This window comes from Archocentrus centrarchus, chromosome 7 (genome assembly GCF_007364275.1).
Source record: "Archocentrus centrarchus isolate MPI-CPG fArcCen1 chromosome 7, fArcCen1, whole genome shotgun sequence".
Taxonomy (NCBI): domain Eukaryota; kingdom Metazoa; phylum Chordata; class Actinopteri; order Cichliformes; family Cichlidae; genus Archocentrus; species Archocentrus centrarchus.
In genome coordinates, this window is record NC_044352.1 from 5,703,449 (window position 1) to 5,717,521 (window position 14,073).

The window sequence follows — 14,073 nt, forward strand, 5'->3', positions numbered from 1 at the left end:
GTCTGTATTTCAAACTCGTTACACTCAGTGTGGCAAAGTGAATCTTTGAATGTTGGTGGTGAAGCTATAAAATTAAGTAAAATGTAAAAAAATATTAAGTGACAATAATAATAAAACAAATAATGATTAAAAAAAAGATTGAAATTGCATTAATTGATCCAGCTTTTTTTTTTTTTAACCCCTCAGCCTAAAAAGGTCGATGGTTCATTGTGGTCGCTGCGCTGGGCGGGTGGCCGTCTTTCAGCTTTGTGAACGCGGTAACTCGAGAACGATGTAAGCTAGGATTTTCAAATTGATACCAGATCACAATCTCGAACAAGGTAGTTCTTTCAACAGCATTCTCAGGGGTCTGTATTTATGATTTTAACATTTCTTGTTCCTGGTTTTTACTTGGCCGTTCACTGAGGCTCATATGCAGCCAGCTAAGATCAGCTGAGGCCTGGTAAACATGTGTTCCAGTCCTTGTGCTTCCAGGGGATTTGTGCCACCTCAAGAGGAGGCTGAGGGGAGCTGAGGGGGAGCTCTGGTGGCTGACAGTATTTTTCCTCATTGCAGTGCTTTTGAACTCCGAGGCCAATCATGACACCCCTCTCTGACTAGTGTGTTTTTTGATTGTGTTGTTTTAGCAGTAGATGTGCAGACATAACTTTGCCACAGCAAACAGACGGTTGGGGGTAATGAGCTGTTTGTGGTTTGGTTCTTTCAGGCTAATATGAGGTGCCTTTAACAAGGTCAGTATTGGTGCATCCATATTTAAAATAAGGCTTAAAAATATTTTTTTTCCAACATAAAACTATGAACACGAATAATGTGCACAGAGCAGGACATACAGGGGAACTGTAAGATAGCATACACTGCAGGTTTGTTATTATTTGTTATTATTTATAGGTAGCTGCTGTCTGTGTTACCTTAAACTTGGTTTTCATGTTACACACATTTTGACTTTGTGTAAAACCAAAGGTTCAAATATGGCTGAGTAGCTAATTGGATTTTTAATTTTAATTATGATTTTGGCTTCCAGAAAAACAAGATTAAACTCTTGCATCCATTGTTGTTGTTATCAAGTGAATCTCAAGTTAAGTGTGACAGGAAATGTGTTTTTCTTTGTATTATATTTAAATATATAGATGCACCAATCCAACATCATACATCTCATATTTGAAACAGATACGCTGGTTTGGGTATCTGCTGATACCACATACTGATCTGATACCAGTGTTGAATTATTAAGCTGTTTCCTCACTGTGAGCAAGAGACTGGGAGTCATTCTGTTATGTGTAAGATAATATCAGGCTCCAGTTAAACATTGCTTTGTAAAACAAAGTGTAAGAAATAAATACATCTCAGAATAATAACGGACTGAAGCAGATCGGCCTGTTGTCATGTTCAGGTCAGACCAATATTCAGTCCTAACATTAGCTCAGCGCATAGTTTGGTGAAAATCCTGTTTAAGAAGCAAAAAAGAAAAAGAAGGATGTGGTTTGAATAAATACTACAGATCGGCGCTGCGCAGTTAAACTGAAACTGTGTGTGATTCCCACCTGCTTTAAAAAGTCCATCATAGTCCCTGTCCCAAAGAAACCACACCCCAGCAGCCCCAATGACTTCAGGCCCATAGCACTCACCTCTGTGGTGATGAAGTGTTTTGAGAGACTCATCAAGACATTCATCACCTCCTCACTGCCCACCACCCTCGACCCACTACAGTTTGCATACCGGCCAGACAGATCCACAGATGACGCCATATCCTTCCTCCTCCACAAGACCCTTTCACACATAGACACTGGTAAGGGGAACTATGTGAGAGTGCTGTTTGTAGATTACAGCTCAGCATTCAACACCATAGTTCCCTCCAGGCTGGTCTCTAAGCTGCTGGACCTGGGCCTGGGCCCATCCCTGTGCAGGTGGGTTCACAGCTTCCTGACCAGCAGACCACAGGTGGTACGAGTGGGTCACCTCACCTCATCCTCCCTCATCCTCCCTCACCCTCAACACTGGATCCCCCCAAGGCTGTGTGCTCAGCCCTCTGCTGTACTCACTGTACACCCATGACTGCGAGGCCACATCAGAGTCCAACGTCATCATCAAGTTTGCTGACGACACTGCTGTTGTGGGACTGATCTCCCACAATGAGGAGACAGCCTACAGGAGAGAGGTCTCCCGCCTGGAGAACTGGTGCCAGGAGAACCACCTCCTGCTCAACGTCAGCAAAACGAAGGAACTGATCGTGGACTTCAGCAGGAAGCAGCAGAGGGACTACCATCCACTTGTCATCAGTGGTGCTGAGGTGGAAAGAGTGGACACTTTCAAATACCTGGGAGTGACCATCTCACAGGACCTGTCCTGGACTCATCACATAAACATCACTGTGAAGAAGGCCAGACAGCGTCTCTACCTCCTCAGGCGGCTGAGAGACTTCAAGCTCCCACTCAAGGTGCTCAGGAACTTTTACACCTGCACCACTGAGAGCATCATGCGTGGGAGCATCACCACCTGGATGGGAAACTGCACCAAGCAGGACTTCATGGCCCTAAAAAGGGTGGTTCGTTCAGCTGAACGGACCATCAGAACCACCCTCCCCAACCTGCAGGACATTTACACCAAGCAGTGCAGGCTGAGGGCCATGAAGATCCTAAAACAGCCCAGCCACCCCGGACACTCTCTCTTCTCCCTGCTCCCATCAGGCCGGCGTTACCGCTGCCTGAGGGCTAAGACTGAAAGGTTGAAGAAGAGTTTTTACCCACAAGCCATCCGTCTGCTCAACTCTGAGCCCTAACTGGACCATTATTGCACAATGTAAATATTATAATTTATAAAAGTGTGTATAGTGTATAGTATATAGAGTATAGTGTATAGTGTGAATTACTTTTTTTATTTTTATTCTTCTTATTTATATGTGTGTGTATATATGGTTGCAGGTACAAAATACATTTCACTGTGCATTGTACTGTGTATAACTGTGCATGTGACAAATAAACACTATCTTATCTTATCTTATCTAAATTTAATCTCAATCATGATTTTGACTTCCCACAAATGAGTGAACACGATCGACAGATATTGGAAATGCGTGCTCTGCTCCTAGAGCACAAAGCAAACGCAAATCGTGTGCCAGTCACAGCTGCTCCACGAAGCTTGAATATCCCTGGATGTAGTCTGGAGGAGTAAAACGAAATAAGTGACATACAACAGAAAACAGACCGCTGAGATGAAAATGAAATGCCTGGCACTGCAGAAGGCGAAGAGCTTGTTCCCAGCAGATCATCATCCATTGTTTGGAAATACTTCAGATTTAACATAAGTGATGTTAACCAAGGCCGCACCGCGTGCAGAGAGTGCTGCAGAGTTGCATTACTTGATTGCAGTGGCAAACCAGTGGACTATCAGTTATTATATAGTTCATTTTTCAGTTTCAGTTGGAGCTGAACGATCCGGCCTCTTTAAAAAATTATTTGGTCTTAATGTTTGAAGTTCCTATAAATGCACTGTCTATGATAAACTCAAGTGTAATATTAGAATGAAAGCAGATATTTTTGGAGCAGTATAAAGGACAGAGAGAGGGAGATGAAGGCGAGGAAGAGTAGTGAGGAGTTAAAAGTAGCAGTGGTGTAGAGGAGAAGATTATAGCTGTTTTTCAGACTTCGAGGGCAATGTGACATCTTCTTTGTTGTGCTGTGACTGACTTTTCAATGGCTCTGTCTGCTCTCATCACACAGCAGGAGAAAGAGGTGAAAGCATGTGGAGATGAGTGCTGGCGTTCAATTTAACTTTAATTACATTTGTTAGTCAGTGTCCTTGTCCGGGCACTTAGATTAAGAGACCTCCAGATAGCTCCATAACTAAAGTATTATGACAGCATCTTGTCCAAAATACATTAACAAAAGATGTTGAAAATTGTTAATGTTTTCTTTTTCTTTTTTTTTTATGACAAAAATTGAGTGTCTAAGCTTTGTTTTTCCTAACTACTGTACAGCGTACAGTCAGAGACTGGTCTATGACAGCAGCGTCTACAGGACCTATGATAATAACAGCCTAAGTGACTAAGAAATCGCAGTGAAATTTGCACTCTTCAGAAAACAGCCTTTCACCACACAGCCTATACTTAAAGACAAACAAAAGAGTCCAAACCTAAACCCAAAGAATGCAAAGACCAGCTGACTGCAATATGACAGCGAGTAAAGAATGCACATCCACATTTCACAAAAATAGAAAAAATAATACAAGTGTATTTTGTGTGAGAGGATGTGTGAGAAGGAGATGCAATCAGTGAGTGAGGTGGGAGAAAATGAAGTGAGTGAGGAAAAGAAAACATGTCTGAAAGCAGTGGATCGATGCATGTGGCGATCAGGCCAATAAAGTGCAGGGTAAAAATATCCAGTAACCACGTTCAGCTGGTTTGTTCCACTTTATTTTAGGCTAAAACAACTCACACTATTATTAGTGTGACTCTGGTGTTCATGACTCAAACTAAACAAAATGACTCCACGACCCGGACGAATCCATCACTACAGTCCCCCAAAACAGGATTACAGCTGACTCTGGACCTGCTCACGCGCTGCGTCCTGAAGGTCATTTCAGTAAAATTTTCACATCGTACTACATTTCTGACAAATGCACTCGAGCACTATTCATCCAAATCCTGCTCTCTAACGGGTTGACCTAAATATCAACTTGAATAATCAGATCAGTTTCAGTATCACGAGAAGTGATGCAGTTTATTGCGATGCTGAAATTTAGTCCCAACATTAATAAAAAATGTCTAATTTGTCTCCAAATGTAAAACTAGATCATTTAAACACATTTAAGTTTACTTTTAGCTAAACTTCCTCTAAGAAAAAGTTATCAGTGCCTGATAGGGTTGTACTTTGAGGGTACTGGTTCAATTTCAGCAATAACCCCTCAGGATATTACCACCGGTGTGTGTCTATATCTGATCACCAACAATCACCATCCTCAGCAGCAGCAGCAAGGGAATTATCACTCTGGATCTTTCCGTTCCCACAGAATGGGGAATTTTTCCACAACATCCCAGACAGATGAAGCTGTCTGGTTCTCATGAAAATGGTCTGTTGGTCAGACCGTTGTAATCACGAGCCTGCAGACCCACAGCTCGGATACTGGGACGGATTTAGACTGGGAGAGTGGTGGCGTCGGCTATCTCACTCTTTGCAGATATTGTTGATGTTTATTCTACAGCGTTTCCTCACTGAACCCTCCAAGCTGAGGAAATAATTTCAAGATAACTGACAGGGCTGTTTATCGTGACAGTGTAATAAACCCATTCTGTTAAATGTCAGTCACACTCCAGCTGAGGAATTTTATGATAATTGTGTTTGGGTGTCTGTGCTCCATCCAAACAGGTTGTTAAAGCCAAATTGTTATTTGTAGCTGCTGCTCATGAGATGAGTTACTGTCATTACTGCAGTACTCTGCATATTTATCAGCCACGTTTGCAAGAAGGGCTGGGTGTCAACCCTCAAATCTTTTTTTGGCAGACCAAAATATATCTGTATGATTGAGTGTGAAAAACTGCAGAGTACCAAAAAGAGCACTGACTTTAACTTTGCCAGTTTTGTAAAACAGTCTGTGTAATATTCGTAATGTCTTTTTTAGATTAAATGAAGTATTTAGCATTTATTTTTATGGTTTTGATCTGTAGATGTCGGGAGAAAAAGGTCCAGACCTTAATCAGAAGTTGGTTTTTCTCACATGCAGCACAAAATTCTCCATATCAGATATGTTTCAATAACTGAATAACTGTTACACAAGGGATTAGCGGTGGCCAATGTAGCCTCAACATTATATCATGACATTTCAAGAACATTTGCAATAATGATATACTGAGCGTTTTATTGCAGACACCTGCATTTATGAGTGTGAAAGGACATTTTCCATCCTTCTTTTCCTGTGAGCTGCTGTCATTGATGACACACTTCCTAATTTGAAGTATGAATCTATTGATAACAGCAGCAGCTGCAATATTGTTATGGTGCAATAGTTGCACAAGTCAAATGTAAGCACAAAAGTAGCCTAGGTAGTGTTTTCCCTCGAATTTTTAAGTAAAAGTATAAAATAACTGCTTAAAACTTTAGTTTAACAATAACTAAATTAATTTGTAACTCTTCAGGCACTGCACAATGTTGCCTCATAATAAAACTAAAGTAATATTTTCTTCCTGGGATGTTTTGATCTTGGGTTGAGTTTTTTATCCAGCCGCTTAAAGTGAAAAGCGCTTTGTTGGAGGCTGTTGAAGCAGCTCCCTGTTCAGGTACTAAACTGTCATCAGAGATATGGCGGCTGTTGCATAAGCACATGGTGTTGCTATAGCAATGACATCACAACATTTTTATGTCACTTAAAAATGTATACCTGTGTTATCGCAGACAATAATGTGAGGGGTAGCACCTGGACAGAGGTGACTGCGACTAAAGTCTACATTCACCCCCCCACCCCCCCAAAGAAAAAAACAAAACAAAAAAAAACATTTTTTGGTATCTTAGGTTTTTTCTACCAATCAACTTGACCACATGACATGTGTCATATTGACAATCAGAGTGCAATAATGTCCTGCTCAAAGGCACTCAAGTAGAGTGAGTGTTTGCTCTTTTAAGAAGCAAACATGTCCTTATTTGTCTTCATCTTGAGCAGTAGGCACTATTAGCTTTATCATGTTCATTACCGCTAACTTAATCCGGTGGGCTCTTTCCATTCCCACACAATGGAAACATTCCACGGTATTCTGGAATGCCGTTCAGTGACGGTTCCCTTGGAAATGAAATGCTGGGAAGATTCCATCACGTGAGTTTGGCTGCCAAAGATAGAATGTTTGGAAATGGACTGTTTTGGTTTAATAATGCTGAGAAGTGACAGCTTAGAGAGCTGTACCGGCTATTTTTATTTCAAGTCTTTATTTATACCCAGAGGAGGCAAATGATCCGTCAGGATACATGAAATTTCTGTACAGTGACATTAGTGACATGATGTGAATGAGGTTGGTTAGTGCTGAGCTCAAGTTAAACTTCAATCATTATTAAAATCCAATAACAGCCAAACAAACACAAGAAATGTGCTTATTACAGTTTGAAAGGAATGTACAGTATATATGGATTTGTATGACACAGTTGATGGTAATTGACTGATCAGTTTCTATCAGCAGCATCCATTTAGGTGTCAGTGTTGTGTATGTTAAGGTGGTCTGCTAACTGTGCCTGAGTTTGACTTTTAAAGGCAGTTCAGGTTAAACGAAGCAGATGCTGTTTGTTCTCTTTCAGCACAACTGCGCAGTACGCAGGACGGTTCATCTGTCAGGTTCTCAGTTTAGCTTTGCTGAAGAACTTTGTCACATCTTGCCACATAACTTTTACAGTTTGGCCAAAATATTTTCAGATATAAATGTTTTTGTTGTTGCTGATTAAACTGTAAATTGTAGAGAAAAAGTACCGCTTTGGTAATTATACCAAAACTTAAATATTGCAGTGGCAATAGTGTCAAAAAGTTTCAGATGACACCCAGTTATTATTGTTATCATAAGCTGTTCTCACACATAAGCCCTGGACAGTGTTGAGAAGCACGGGGCTGGACATTGTTCAACGTTGCCCTTTCATATACAACAGGAGGTAGAGCTGTAACTGGGCGCAGAGCAGGTTTGTCACAGTGGATCTGACAGAAATAACTAACGAACAAACTTAAAGGGAAAACGTTATTTTTAAAACTGACCAAAGTGTCCTGCATGGGGTGCTGCACAAGCCTCTCGCAGTGCTTCTGAAATAGCAGTCAAAAATGCTCCGTAGGAAAAGTGTGAAATGTTTTAAAGATTTACAGGCACACAAAAATGTGATGAATGACAACCCCACTGCACCACCATGATATCTGCTTAATAAAGTGATCAACCAATAAATGTGGCCAGAAATGATGTAAGAGATGAGACGCTGCTGTTTTAAATAAATTTAAATTCCTCTGTCAGTATGGGAATTGTGTTTTTTTTTTTGACCAGCAGAAGGCAAAATATCCTCTTAAAGCCTTAAACTCAATGTCACAACCCAGGTATTATAACTGCATAACACACATGCACACAAACACACACAAAACCCCTCTCATCTCTCTCAATCATGTATTACTGAGTCAGACGGTGAGCAGCAGCGATAACAGTGATTTAGACTCCATGTGGTGTGGAATCAGCAAGCCAGCCATAAAAAACAGTAACAGATGCTGCGTGTGTGTGTGTGTGTGTGTCTCTGTATGTGTGTGTGTGAGCATGTGTGTTCATGCCTGTGTGTGAGTTCATAGTTGTGTAACCGTTTCTAAGCAGACGGACATCCTTCCTTGGGCTGGTGGTTCAAATCTCCATTGGCTCCTGCGAGAGTGTGTAAAAACTGTTCTGCTTGTAAATATGTTATATTACCCTTCACACAAACTTGGGCAAATGCACTGAATGATAACATTAATGTTGTGATACAAGTGTGATAAGATAAGACATCGTTTTTATTATGTTTAGGTATTTATCTCACATTTATCATCATTTTCAGATTATTTATAATTTTGTTTCTCAAAAATAAAAATATTTGATGTATGAAATAAAATGCACACTAAGGTTGGTTGATATGTTAAAATTTTTCCAACCACCAACTGCTGAGTATAGTCATGGACACCCTTTCTGGGTGAGGAAACCATACAAAATCACCTGTTTGGGAAAGTCACTATCCAAGCATTGTTTTTAATGTTTTTGGCAGCAAAATGTCTCCAGATAGATGGGACAGAGCCATGTTTGCCACAGTTTCTGGCAACTCTTCTGCTGCAAAGCCACACTGTTGCAACGAATGAGAAGTGTTTCTACTATCACTTACTTTTCAGCCTTTTGTTGCCCCGTCCCAACTTTTTAAAAAATGTTTTGCTGCCAAAAAATTCAAAATGAGCTAATTCCCTCCACCGAGAAGGTCGTGTTTTTGGTAGTGTGTGCATGTCTGTGTTTATATCATTCTGCCTGTAAACACGATAGCTCAAAAATTTTGAATGAATTGTGATAAAAGTGTGTAGGGGTGCAGAGTGGGGTCATGTGACCACGGTCTTCGGGGTCAACTTAATGATTTATTGGTTGAAAATTGACAGAAAGCTTTATAAGTTAGAAACTACGACTCTTACACGTGTGGTGTGGATTAGCAGCATAAAGACAGTACTGTATAAAAAATTTAAACTATGTCACAGTTGACCTCTGACCTCTCCTTCAAGGTCAATATATTGATCTGGAGAACAGAGTGATGATAATAATGCTATTTAGAGCAATTTAAAATGGTTTCTTACTGCCATTGTTTGTATTGACAACATATAAGCATATAGGGAATGATATATGGGGATTCTAAATATCACGTTATAGTTTGCATCCAAATATCATGTCGCATTTGAACTCTGACCTCACTTTTCCATTTCACATCTGCCTTTCTTTCAAGTTGACTACACAATGTGTTACATTATTAAAGAAAGTATTAAAAGACAGAGAATGAGCTGCCTAGTTATAAAGATACTGTAGTACAATATTATATAAGTATAATCAAGTTATATATATATAATCAAATTATTCATGTCATTCATGTTACAAATCAATCCCTATTATCCATTACCTCTTACTCAAAGTAAACATCTGTCATGTTACTCTGCTAATCTGATTTTTACTGCGCTACAATTTTCTTAAAGTATGAAAGTGTGTTTAAAAAGAACAAAGAAAACAAAATGGATACAAATTATAACACTGCTCCCTTAAAAGGAAATGCTGCCCAGAGAGGGAGCTGCCCCGGTGGAGGTTTGCACTCTTAGATCATTTCTTCCTTTTTTTTTGTTAATTTGATGCAGTTTCTCAGTTTAAACATTTGATATGTTGTTTTATGTTCTCTTGTGATTTAAAATATGCATTTTATGAGATTTGCAAATCACTGCATTCTGTTTTTTTTACATTTTTCACAGCGATGGTGCAGTTATTACTTATGTATGTCTTTTACATAGAAATAACTAAATAGGGAGTTGGGAGTTGAGGATGATTTTGAACACAGCCAAGTTAAATTCTCAAGAATGCAAAATTGGCAAAATCTACAAAATAAATAAATAAATAACACGCACAAAAACTCCCAACAACACTGACCAACACCTGGCTCGACTGCTCGTATATTTATCAAGTTTCCTATTCCTGCATCATAACCTTTTTACTGAGTACAAAAGAATATATTTCTCTTCTAGTGTAGAGTTGTAGGAGTAATATCAATCACTAACCTATCATAGCAAGAGCACCATAAATGTCAGTCTCTATTTCTGGCCACTTGATTGGCTTTGCTCAAAGCGTTATGTGACCTGGTCTGACTGCAGCGCTGTACGCTGCTCCTCTGATGAGTGGGACTTCTCACATGGCTGTGACCATCATTGTTTTGATTATTAAAATGAGGAAAATATAATATGATGAGAGGCAAACCTCACTGAAGTAGTTTCTGTACGTGTTCGCAGTAATGTGTTTGCATAATTGTGCTGAAGGGGTCGTGTGGAGACTGTGCTGATGTTACGTATGTGTAACCATCAAACTATGTAAATGACCACGGTGTAGCAACATGCAGTTTGTGTAGGAGACTAATGCTGATCTCAGTAACGTTACGTAACTGCCGTGATGTCACTGAGCTGAGCTTCTTGGCCCGCTTTCATGTCGAGGTCTGTTGTTTTAATCCATGAGGTTGGCACAGTGACACAACCTGGCTCACAGTTTGACCCTCAACAGGCAGACACACAAATCTGGGAGGTTTGTGGTAGAAGTCAGAAGCAGAGATGTGAAATGTAAGATTTTTTTAATGTCCCCTGAAAGTAGTGCTCTATACTTATTTTGAATATTCCTTTAATTTGTCATAAAGGTGGAGAAATGTTTTCGTAACGTTCCAGCAGATTTTAGGTTTAATTCTATGACTGTGTGTGTGTGTGTGTGTGTGTGTGTGTGTGTTTTAAGTGGAGAATGTGTCTACTGGCAGCATTTTTCTTGTTTACAGATTTGAGAGAAAATATCCTTATTAATATTCATGTTTTTTTGTTTTTTTTTTCCTGTCTCGCCCTCTCTGTAGAACTCGTAACCACTCCGGTGGTTCGCCCAGACCTCGACAGCCCAAGAAGATTCACTTCATCAAAAATATGAAACAGTACGACACAAGAGGCAGCAGGTGAGGCACACACCCTCATATGTACCATCAGATTTAACTGTGAGGATTTAAATAAGTAATAGAAACTAAAACTAGCAGCAAGTTACAGTAAAACGCAGAATCTGTTTGTTTGCAATCAAACCTGACACACAGGTACAAAGCTTCTTATCGATATCATGCACCTATAACACATTATAAAAACATTCTAACATTTTATGTTGTTGTTTCATGACAACAACATCTCATTTATATCTACAAAAAGTTAAATTATGCGGGATATAGTATGATGCCATAAAATAGCCTAGCAACCATCTAGCAACAGGACACAATAACCAATTTTTAGCACATAAACATAATCTACCCCCATATTTTTTAAAAGTTTTATGTGTTAAGGATGTCAGTCTGTAAAACGTAGTGTTGGTGATTGAGTTGAGTTATTGAGCCGTATCTGGGCTAAAGGTTTTGCTAATTTCAGAGGGGAAAACAAAGATACAGAGTAACTGATATTTAAAGTTTAAACTTCAAATTAACAAAACCTTTTCCCCCAGATTTGGCTCCACAGTGAGTCTGCATTTGTTCACTTGGCTATATTCAAGTTTAAAGGTAAAAATTAAAAATAGCACATGGCATTCAACTGCTTCAGCCAAGGTGTGGATGGTGTTTATCAGCATGTTGATGCCTAATGTTCCCCAGCGTGTGGATTTACAGAACAACACCAAGGTCAGGACAGTGGGCTGGTCCTTGTGGACCTGTATGCAGAGGCTACACAGGCAAATACTTTGGCCCCCCCCTAAAAGGACGCTCAGGAGTCACTCAGAAAACTGTGTAGTACTTGTGTAATGCACAACATGAGGACTGATGCTCTGAGGCGTTTCCTTTTCATTCACACTGAGGCAGTGCTTTTTATCAGGTATTCAATCTGCAGACCCCTTTGTGTAGCTGTAATGAACACATCTAAACTAGCCCAAAGAAACACCATGTCCTATATTTATACTCATTTAAATGAATGCTTGTTTGCATGTCCCAGCGGTCATAACACTGATCTTTCCATTGTCATTAAGTCTCAGTGGGAACTAACCTTTACATACAATGCTGACTTGCAGAAGTGTTTGGTCTTTAAACCGGGGGGGGGCTTGGACAGTGTCATTCTGTTCTGCTTAATTCTTCTATTGTTTTCTATTCTTGTCCTTCCTCACAGAGTGTATGAATGAGAACTCTGGGTCAAAAGAGCCACAGGGTTGCTCATCAGATAATAATAGACTGACTGAGGGGTAATTGTTTTAAAATAGATCCAGTTAAGAGCACCATGTCGTCACAGAGAAAAGGAGATCTTAGAGTCCTTTTCCCTCAGAATAGGCCATTATATCCAATGGAGATTTTAAATGGTTCACCATGAGATCACCAGTAAAAATTGCTTGTTTGTTTTCAGCCATGTGCCATTTTTTTCCTTGTAAAGCAGCACTGTACAGTAGGAAAGTCACTATGATATCCTAGAGGTCTAGATTCATTTTACTGTTGTTTTAAGTCACTTTTGAAACCGTGAGTCTTTTTTTTTTTTTCTTGTACTTGGTGAGAGTGGGGAGAGCAAACTTCCTTTTAAAAGGAAGAGACCTCTGGCTCAGGGAGGGACAAGCCAATTGATGCGACCAACTGGGGGATGAAGAGAAAGAGAAGAGATAAGAAGGATAAAGAGAATGACTGAAACACAAAGTACTGGAGGGAGTAGACAAAAGTTAATTGGCTGCATGGGGAACAGGGAGGTCCTCCGACAGTCTGAGCCTATAGCAGCATAGCTGATAACTAACTATGAGCTTTATCAGAAAGGAAAGTTTAAAAGTAGAGAGTGTCTCACCAACTCAGACTGAGAGCCTGATTGCTAAAAGCGCTCCCGTTATACTTTAGGAACCTCCAAGAAGCAAAGTGAGCCTTCACTCTGCGAGCAAAGTGCTTCACTGGGATAATACGGAAAAGATGAAAAAGGCTCATCGACTAGTCGCTAATCTAAAAGGCAGAAAACATTCAAAACTGAGCGTAAGCTAATAGACACGGTTAATCACTGGCCATACAAATACTGCATGTGTATTTAAGAGCCGTCTGAAAACATGAAGCACATTCCTTGAAAGTCAAATTGTGTTTTAAGTGTTGCTGTTATCATACCATGTACAGCATAACATTGCAGGATAGAGTCCACACATCTGTGCAGAATGCGGTTACACGTCACTCCAGTCGAGTGGTTATATGTCAGTTTACTCTGATACTGCTGACACGCAGCCTCTCGTTTTGTACATCAAAGTAATGTGGAACTGCAGCGGATCACTCAGCTGTCATCTGCTTGTTTTCCATCTCGCTTGTTTACAACGTTGAGTCACATGAAAAGAAGGGCGCAGCCGTCCGGCTGCAGCCCCAGTCAGTGGCAGTTGGTGTCAGAACAACTTTGAAACAACAGGTAACTGTTGTTGTACATTAATAGATTATTCATTATTAGTTTAACTGATAATGGGCAGCACAGGGGTACAGTGGTTAGCACTGCTGCCTCACAGCAAGAAGCTTCTGGGTTCAAATCCACGCTCTGGCCAGAGCCTTACCGTGTGGAGTTTGGATGATCTCCCCGTGTCTGCGTGGATCTCTGAGTACTCCGGTTTCCTCCCACAGTCCAGAGACATGCAATAAGTGAGGTTAGATTAATTGGTGATTCTAAATTGTCTGTCTCTCTGTGTGAGCCCTGCAGCAGACTGCCGGCCTGTCCAGGGTATATCCTGCCTCTCGCTGCTGGGATAGGCTCTAGCCGCCCCGTGACCTTGAATTGGATAAGTGGAAGAAAATGGATGGATGGTTTAAGTGATTAGCGAGCAAAGCAATGTTTAGTCAAATAGCTGACCTTTTACAGGGCAAATGTACAATTGTAAAAATACTT

General features: G+C 40.3%; 1 protein-coding gene across 1 annotated transcript in view; it reads left to right on the forward strand.

The window, feature by feature from the left end:
- cables2b (Cdk5 and Abl enzyme substrate 2b) overlaps positions 1-14,073 on the forward strand; it is a 60,557-nt gene that overhangs the window by 18,037 nt on the left and 28,447 nt on the right. The window contains exon 2 of the mRNA XM_030733911.1: positions 11,085-11,180. Within this exon, the coding sequence (XP_030589771.1) occupies positions 11,085-11,180 (96 nt within the window). The remainder of the gene's footprint in view (positions 1-11,084; positions 11,181-14,073) is intronic.